The sequence below is a fragment of the Etheostoma spectabile genome, chromosome 12, assembly GCF_008692095.1.
Source record: "Etheostoma spectabile isolate EspeVRDwgs_2016 chromosome 12, UIUC_Espe_1.0, whole genome shotgun sequence".
Classification (NCBI taxonomy): domain Eukaryota; kingdom Metazoa; phylum Chordata; class Actinopteri; order Perciformes; family Percidae; genus Etheostoma; species Etheostoma spectabile.
The window spans coordinates 7,574,319-7,583,009 of record NC_045744.1 but is presented as its reverse complement, the minus strand read 5'-3'; the positions used below and the strand labels follow the sequence as shown (position 1 = coordinate 7,583,009).

The window sequence follows — 8,691 nt, the reverse complement described above, 5'->3', positions numbered from 1 at the left end:
TTAAGATGAATGCCTAAACATTTAGCCTACAACAAAAACAAACCATACTGTCACCACAAAAGAGCATTAAAAAGGTTTTATTTGAGAAAAGTCAGGCACATTATGTTTCAACAGCATTGTTGAAACACAGGATTGATCACAGGATTGTTGATTTGTAAGTTGTGGTAGTGCAATGTATTCATTTGTTGGTTGTACTTCTAAAATCAGTCTACAACACAATCAATAAGAAAATACATAATGCAATTTTTGAGTTGAGGGTGAGAAGGGTGGGTATGGTGCTTAAATTGCCAAGGGCTGAAAGAGGCACAGCATGGTCTATGGTTTCCACTAGTTTTTTTGCTGGCAGGAATGGAAAGTGCAAGCTTTCTCCAGATCTGTTGAAAACAGAAAAAGACCAAAACTGACTTGGGAATACACAGCAGGTATATAGCTTTATGGTGTCTGTGATGTGTCTAGAATACAAACATACAATTTTAATGTAAATCTGTTAAATTGCAGTCCTGTTAGTCTTGATTTGGCCAACAACAGTAGTACAAACCTGAAGTGTAGTCACTGCACTGTCTGAGTGAAGACATGGAACGCGTGTACTGTTCTCCCAAAAATTCAGTATATGTTTTTCCAGCTGATACCTCCTGGAGACACTTAGTAGAGTCCTTGAAGAGGAGGTTCTTTCCTCCCTCTGACTGGAACATCCTGAATGAGGCATCACTGGCACCGCTCCCAAACTTGGCCTATTAATAAAAATAAAAATGATTTAAAACCAACATATTCCTTTTTAAGATCTGATATAATTATGTTATTTGAACATCAAGGCCAGAAACCAACATGGTTTTAAAGTGAAAAAGGGAGGAAAGTACCTGGGAAATTAAAAACAAGTGTGCAAAATGCCCTTTTTAAATGTTACCCTGTATCTTATGCCTCATGACTTTAAAAATAATCACCAACCTGCTGATCCCGAAGAACGTTAACAACCTCACTGTGGCTCTCTGGACGAGTCACCACAGCGTGGGCGGGCACGGCAGCCAGATGACAAGAGACGTAATCAGTGACTGGCACTGGATTCTTCCCAGGGCAGATCAGCTCGTAGTCCGCAGACTGCACATTACTAGCCCATTGCGCTAAATTATTGCCTTTGACAAGAAAATTGGAAGAATAGTTGGTTGTTTTATTAAAAAAACAAAAAAAATGGTGTATATTTGAAATGAAGGCAGACCAGAGTCAGTCTCTTACTATCACTGTTTTCTGAAACGGTTGTGTGTTTGATAAAGGCAACATCGCCGGCACCCTCCACCAGACATCTATAGTGATATGAAAAACATAACTTATGCAATATGAAGATGAAGTTTTACAGCCTGAGCATGGTACTGTAATTAAAAGGAAAGAAGATTTGTCATTTTTGGAAAAAACATTTAGTTGCTTTGTTGGACAAAAACATTGATAACACTCTCATGCCTGAGTGTTAATTAAGAGCTGGAGTTGGGAGGCAGTTAACTTAGCTTAGCCTAAATAATTATACAAGGGAAACAGTTGGCCTGGCCCTCTCCAAAACTTAAAAAAAAGCCTATTAGCAGCTTTAGAGTTGCTGGGAGAACTTCAGAGAGAACCCTGCTAGCTGTTTCCTTCTGCTTATAGTCCTAGTTCTAGTTTAGGTTAATAATCTCCTGGTTCAGACATGAGATTAGTATTAATGTTTTCTAAATCTCAGAAAGAAAGCAAATGTGCATATTTCCCAAAATGCCCTTCCTTCCTTCCTTGAACATACTGTACATGTACGTAAAATTGTCTGCAGAGTAATTGCACTGTTGCGTCCTACCTGAAGGCTCCAGCATAGCCGTAGAACTGCTCCTCAGCACTGGCTTTGCACTTGAACTCCTCTCCCACAGCTTTGCCACTGCCGCGACAATTAGTACAGAATGGAGAGGTGATGTTTGCTCCGGGGGCACAGCCGCTACTGAAGAACTTGGCTGAAGAGAGGAGGATACATAATGTGTTGCACTTAGAGATGTGGAAAAGGCTATCATGTCTGCAAATTATATTTATACACTACAGAATGGTTTCACCACATACATTTTGGAGGAACCGTAATTGCTACCTGGATTATGTTCTCTCACAATGTTCCCAGTCTAGGAAATGTTACGGTATTCTACACTACAGAAGTCGTAGGTAGGTGGATGTTGGGTATATGCAACAGAATTTCGACACTAAGACTACAATCTTAACCTAACCTTAACCAAGTGCTTCAAGTTGCCTTTATATTGCAACCACAAAGTAAATATGTTTTAGTTGCTACAAGTGGACTTTGTAATTAAATAAGTAAAAATTTTGCAACCTTACAGATACTGTGTGTTCAAATATTTACCCACATTGTTGATAGACAAGACCATCTGGGCGGCATTATGTTTCTTTCTTAACATTTTTATTTCAAATGTGTTGTAAATGAACAGAATGTATTACAGAAGAAGCACACAGTCACTTACTGAAGTCACAGTCCGAGTGTGATTGGTGGATCAGACCCATGGGGATGTTCCAGCCAGCAGTTCTGCCGATGCCAGTGTGGCAAGACCTCTTGCCCTTCAGGTTTTCCCAAGTCACCCCTGAACCCTTCTTTACCACAGCAACAGCATAGTAAGACGAAGTACTGGCTACAAGAGTGGAAGTACAGAAGGTGATGAATCAGAAAACTATCCTCCTTATTAGTTATAGTTAATTTAAAAGTTAAACCAAAGTAAAGTTAAGAGATACACACATTTACTGCATTTAACTTACACATTAAGTAATTTACATGAAGTGTTCTGGAAAGAACTGTGCCATTTGTTATTTTTTACGGAAAATTCAGTGGTCACTTGGTACACTTCCAATAATCAATTCCAATTAACTGCTCTAGAATCTAGAAAGTCTTTTAGCCAGTGCACAGGTCAGCTCAACATGCCACAGTGTCACGTGTGTCTATGGTGAAGCACACAACTCCCAATAGATGGGAAAAAAAGTTTAAATTATAAATTAATAGGCTATGGTAATTAATGCAGATTATTAGATTCAAGTGGAGCTTCTTCTTTAAAGGTCCCATGGCATGAAAATATCACTTTATGTAGTGTTTTAACATTAATATGAGTTCCCCCAGCCTGCCTATGGTTCCCCAGTGGCTAGAAATGGCGATAGGTGTAAACCGAGCCCTGGGTATCCTGCTCTGCCTTTGAAAAAATGAAAACTCAGATGGGCCGATCTGGAATCTTTCCTCCCCTTTCTCTGCTTCGCCCGCCCAGAGAGTTTGGCCCACCCATGAGAGAGAGACATCATGGCTTTCAAACGAGCAAAGGGGCAGTTGGTCAAGGCCACAACCCCAGCCTCCACTTTGCCCCCCCTTTTTCCTTTTCAAAAGCTACAGACTCAGAAATGACATCTGCTAAGGAGAGCTCAGTGTGGGATTGGCTCTAGTGGCTGTAATTCTGCACCAAGGCTGAATTTTGGGAAAGAGACTTCTGATATGGTATTAGGGGACCACTGTATTAAAGCATTCAAAGAGCACCATGTCGTGGGACCTTAAAGAAAATTCCTATTTCCTTGTAATTATTACCAAATTACATGGTCGTCTCCCCCCAACAACACACAACACACACACACACACACCACACACACACACACACACACACCACACACCACACACACACACACACACACACACACACACAAAGTCAAAGTGTTATTGACTAGTTTTTTTGCTTTTGTAATATACTATGGTGACATAGGTGAAATGTTTTCTTTTGATGATTTCCTCGATTCTACATTACAGCTTAATCCCACACTTTTCTAACCTAATTCCATGATTATACATGATTGAAAATGACCAAATAATTATAGGTTTTTAAAAACAAGGATATCAATACTTTAACATCTAATTTTGTCCTTACCTCCAGGGTTGCTGCACAGCCCTGGGGAGAGAGACAAAGATTCAAATATTAGAATCATGTAGAAAACGTGGAATAAAACATAGAATTGTATGGTCTGGTTTCTGTGCTATCTAAGCCTCATACCGTCATCATACTGCTCCACCATAGCAGGAACCAGACCACACTTCCCTGCTGTGTACACCTGTCCTCCATCCACTGCCATTGCATCAGCCTCTTTACGCTTCAGGATAATTGAGATCACAAATAATCAGAGACAAACACCACAAAATGGAACAAAAAAAATTCTCACATTTTCATCCAAGACTGTTTTACCATAATCTTTTTCAGGCACTCGTCAACTGTGGCACCACTTGCACATTCAATGGCGGTGGAGTCATCCCCCACACTGTTGATGCTCCATTTGTCACACTTGGATGTCTCAGCGTGGCCCACAGCACACCATCTAATGGCAGTGGATGTAGTGCCTGTCGGCTCTGGAAAGTGAAGTACACCCATAAGCCAATGTCTGTTGTCTAATAATGCGTGTGCGTGATGGTTTGTTTGTCAATGTGTTTTCATCTGCTTATGTTTACAGTACCTTTCTTAAGCGAACGGATAATGCTCATGTATTCAGCACCCAAATACAGGAAGGAATCTGTGTTTGCGGGCACCTGCAACAGCTTCAGTGTTGAGTCCTTGAACATCAGGTTTTTGGCAGGTGCATAGGCTTCAGAGGAGAAGAGGTTAAAGTCTGGAAGAGACTGTAGAGAAAAAACTCATTAGTAAGCACTGAAATACATTGTAAGGGATTTTATTTCTACCTTATCAGGCAACTCTACTACTCGCTCTTTGTGCAGTACAAATATGTTGTACGTACCTGTACTGCATTGAGGTTATTCCAGATTAATTTAGCCAACTGTGGGTCCTTGCGGGTGACAACAGCATGAGCTGGCACTTTGGCCAGGTGGCAGTTTTGATAGCTGTCGATAGGCGCTCTGGTGTTATCCTTGCACAGCAGCTCGTAGTTGTTCTTTTCAGACTCTGAAAGTGTGCCACAACAAGGTTTAATTTTTTTTTTCCTCTTACAATCTTCTAGTTCAAAATAAATAGATTTTGTACCCATCTTCTTTCTATGCTTTCCCAATCATGTAATCCACATAAAAAGGTGCTGCCCATAATAATCAGTGATTGTGATATAGATGTGATGATGCAGTGTTGTTTCTTTATTCTTTGGTATTGAGCAATATAGAATTATTTAATTTAATTAAAAAAAATGATACAAATATATATAATCTAATAACAATAAAATATAAAAAAGATTTTGGCATTTAACTGAAATAAATAAGACTGCTTGTATTTCATACTGTCATAATACATATTTGAAACAACTGATGATTGTGTGATACTGACCAGGTACAGTAAGATGTTTCACAAAAGCCACATCTCCAGCGCCGTCCTTTAGACACCTATTAAGGAATTAATCAAATGATGAAAATGTCACAGGATAACAGACTGAGCTGTGACAGGTTATCATATTTAGAAGATAAAGTGTAGGGGTTGATGGAGGACAGTAAGTCCTAATAGAACTGAGAAGGATCAAAGAAAGACTGATACTGACTGAAAGGCTCCGGCGTAGTCGTAGTAAGGCTCACTGTGAGACCTGGAGCAGTCTCCACGGCACAGCTGACACAGTTTGCTGCCCCTTGTTGCCCCCGGGACACAGCTGGCCGAAAAGTACTCGCTCACCGCTGCAAAACAAAAAGCAAGGCCGTGGCAAAGGTTTTAGAAATACTGAGGTTATGTTTCCCCACACCCTACAGAAGGTTTGACCAGACTGTTTCAACATTGTTTTTTTTTGTATTCTTTGGATTTCTTATTCTGTATTTAGTGAATTGTTATTTTTAAACATTAAGCTTTATAGTAAAATAATATTTGTGTTGGTCCTTAAAATGATTCATATTGGGGATCAAATCAGCCAATAGGACATCTCCTGTGCTTAAGGAATAGTTTGACATTTTTAGGCCTGTTTTTCCACAGGACAGATGAAGAAAGAGGAAATGACATGCATCAAAGGCCCGCAGGTTGGAGTTGAACCCTAGGCTGCTGCAGTGAGGAGTACACCTCTGTATTCGTGCGCCTTCTCTACCAACTGTGCAAACCTGGCCACAACAGTTTTGGAAATTGGATGATTATTCACTATCTTACCAAGAGTGGAATGAGAAGATTGGTATCACCCTAATATCTGTGTGGTAAATATGAAGTTACAGTCAATAGCCAGTTATCTTAGCTTAGCATAAAGTCTGGAATGGCTTGTATTTTGTAGTGTAAAAACATCACGTATGGTTATGTGCCAGACTGTTTCTTGGCTGGGCATGGTGATTTCCTGTAATTACAACTTGTTGATTTACACGTCAGTTTTTGTACAGATTGAACAAGTATACATGTTATTGTGTACATTTTGTTACTTTTGGACAGAGCCAAAGTTGTTTCCCCCTGTTTCTAGTTTTTATGCTAAACTAAGCTAACTGGCTTATTGCTATAGTTTCATATTCAACTGACAGATATTACATTACATAAAATTGTCTAAAACTAAATAAAGGAAATAAAACTTCCCGGAGAGTGTACTGGGAAAATACTGATTGTCCTTAGTGGTAGGCTATAACTGCAGCTCTGACTAAAATTATAAATACTGTGTTTGATTGTCTTTGTCTTTGATCTGTGGTGACTTTCATTTGAGGATTGTGCTGAACATTTAGTGTAACTCACCCTCCTCCACAGGTTTGTCTTCAATGCCTGCCCACTGAATCAAATTCCTAGACACCAGAGTTCCTATGGGGATGTTCCAACCTGCGGATTTCCCCAACCCAGTGTGGCAGGATTTCTTCCCCCTGAGCTGGTCAATGGTAAAGTCAGTGCCCTTCTTCACCACAGCAACAGCGTAGTAGCAGGTTTCCGAAGCTGGAAATACAGTATGCAAAACAATTGTAAGCAAAGAGTTAAAAGATGTAGCTCATACAAAATGCTATAAGACAGCCTCTTTCTTGTGCTGATTTCAACAGTAAATATGACTAAACATACAGGTGCCGTAGTCCTCTGCAATAATGGGCTGCAGGTCGTAGTTCTTAAGTCCAGCAATGTAGATGTCCCCTCCATCCAAAGTGATGGCATCTGCCTCACCAGCCTGATGAAAAACAAATTGTTATCAAACAGCAACATGATGTTGGATCTCTAGCTGAAAGATATTTGACGAATGGTTTCTTGCATAATTTGGTGGTAACTAAATGCAGTGGTGGAAAGTAAAACATTTATTCAAGCACTGCAACTTTTTACAATATTGAGAAATGTGTACCTTTTATTGAATGTGTCAGTTTAATACTACTTTATTCTTCTACTCCACTTAATTTCAGGAGGAAATTGTGCGTATTGCTCTTCTGTATTTATGTGATGGCTGTAGTTAACAGATATTAACGTGTACAAACAAAACATACAATATTATATTTATGCATATTTATGTATGCAATGAGTACTTTTACTGTTGATATACTTTGACTTTTTTTCTAATAATACTTAGCCTCCATAATACTATTAATGTAAGGCTTTAAAAAGGAGCCATCCTGCTTAGTGTGAACTTTTTTCTTTGATACTTCACGTTTGCTGGTAATACCTCTGTACTTTGACTCATAACATTTTAATTGCAGGACGAGATTGTAATAAAGTATTTTTACATTTTGCTGTTGATACTTTTACATAAGTAAATGATTGAATCCTTCGTCCACTGGGCAAATCATTACTAAGACGTGTCTTTTTTACCATTGCAATAGCCTTTTTCATTTATTAGAAATTATTATAGGCAAGCCGATTAAATAAAACTGAAGACAGAGCTATGAAGAGTCATTTTCTGATGGGATTATTTATGCAGCATATTTTATTGAGTGTGTGCTCTGTATAATGTTACTCTCCTCACCTTGATTGCAACGATGCAGTCGATGGTGTTGGATTTCTTCACGCAGGAGAAGACAGGAGCTTTGGCTGCAAGGGCCACACATTTCTCATGTTCTTTGTCCGACTTGACGCACCATCTCACCCTGTCAGCTGGGGCCGCGAACACGGCGGCTGCGAATGCAGATGGTTAAGTAACAATGCAGATAAGTTGAGCGTTTGGTAAATATGTGTACAAGGTGCCTGTGCAATAATATAAAAAATGTCTTTACCTAGGCATCCGAGCAGCGCAACGAGGAGGAGAGTCTGCATGTTGGACGGCGGGGTCTCCAGGTCAGCAGAACAGAGTGTCCGGCAGGCAGCTCAGGCTTTTTATAGCAAACCTCGGACCGAGCTGGAAGAGGGAAAAAAGAAAAAGGTTGCTCAGGTTTCCTAATGTGTGCGTGCATGGGCGTGCGCGTGTGTACTTTAGTGCGCTGGTAAGATACGGGATGGCAGAATAACAGAGAGATAAGGCTACATGGGCTATCTGAAATTTCAACATACTGGAAATTCAGACTATCCTTTGAAACTTTTCAACCATTGTTTGAACTATCTGAAATCATCCATCATGCACTTAGGGGACAAATAAGCTCCATTACAAGTACAAATCCTGCATTCAAAATTTCAATTCAGTATTATCTGTTGTGGTTTGGGGGTTTTGTTTGGGCTTATTGTTCCCTTTCTTTGGCCTCCTTGTGTTTTCGTCCTAGTTTCCTCCCTGGTTTTGTGTTGCTGGTCCTGTCTTGTGTTCCCCGGTAAGTTTCTGTTTGTCCTACTTCCTGTTTTATGTTGGTAGTCTGGTTTCCTGTTCTGTCTCGTCTTG

General features: G+C 39.8%; 1 protein-coding gene across 1 annotated transcript; it reads right to left on the bottom strand.

Annotated features, from left to right (window-relative positions):
- Positions 1 to 155: 155 nt before the first annotated feature.
- On the bottom strand, positions 156 to 8,370 carry tfa (transferrin-a). The gene is made up of 17 exons (XM_032530667.1): positions 8,099 to 8,370; positions 7,852 to 8,000; positions 6,966 to 7,068; positions 6,654 to 6,845; positions 5,506 to 5,635; positions 5,298 to 5,353; positions 4,765 to 4,928; positions 4,486 to 4,648; positions 4,221 to 4,381; positions 4,032 to 4,128; positions 3,909 to 3,929; positions 2,478 to 2,642; positions 1,814 to 1,964; positions 1,231 to 1,298; positions 946 to 1,130; positions 539 to 731; positions 156 to 374 (listed from the first exon to the last, which is right to left on the bottom strand). Exons 1-17 carry the CDS (start codon positions 8,136 to 8,138, stop codon positions 328 to 330), a joined length of 2,085 nt encoding a protein of 694 aa, XP_032386558.1. The 5' UTR covers positions 8,139 to 8,370; the 3' UTR covers positions 156 to 327.
- Between the last annotated feature and the right edge of the window lie 321 nt (positions 8,371 to 8,691).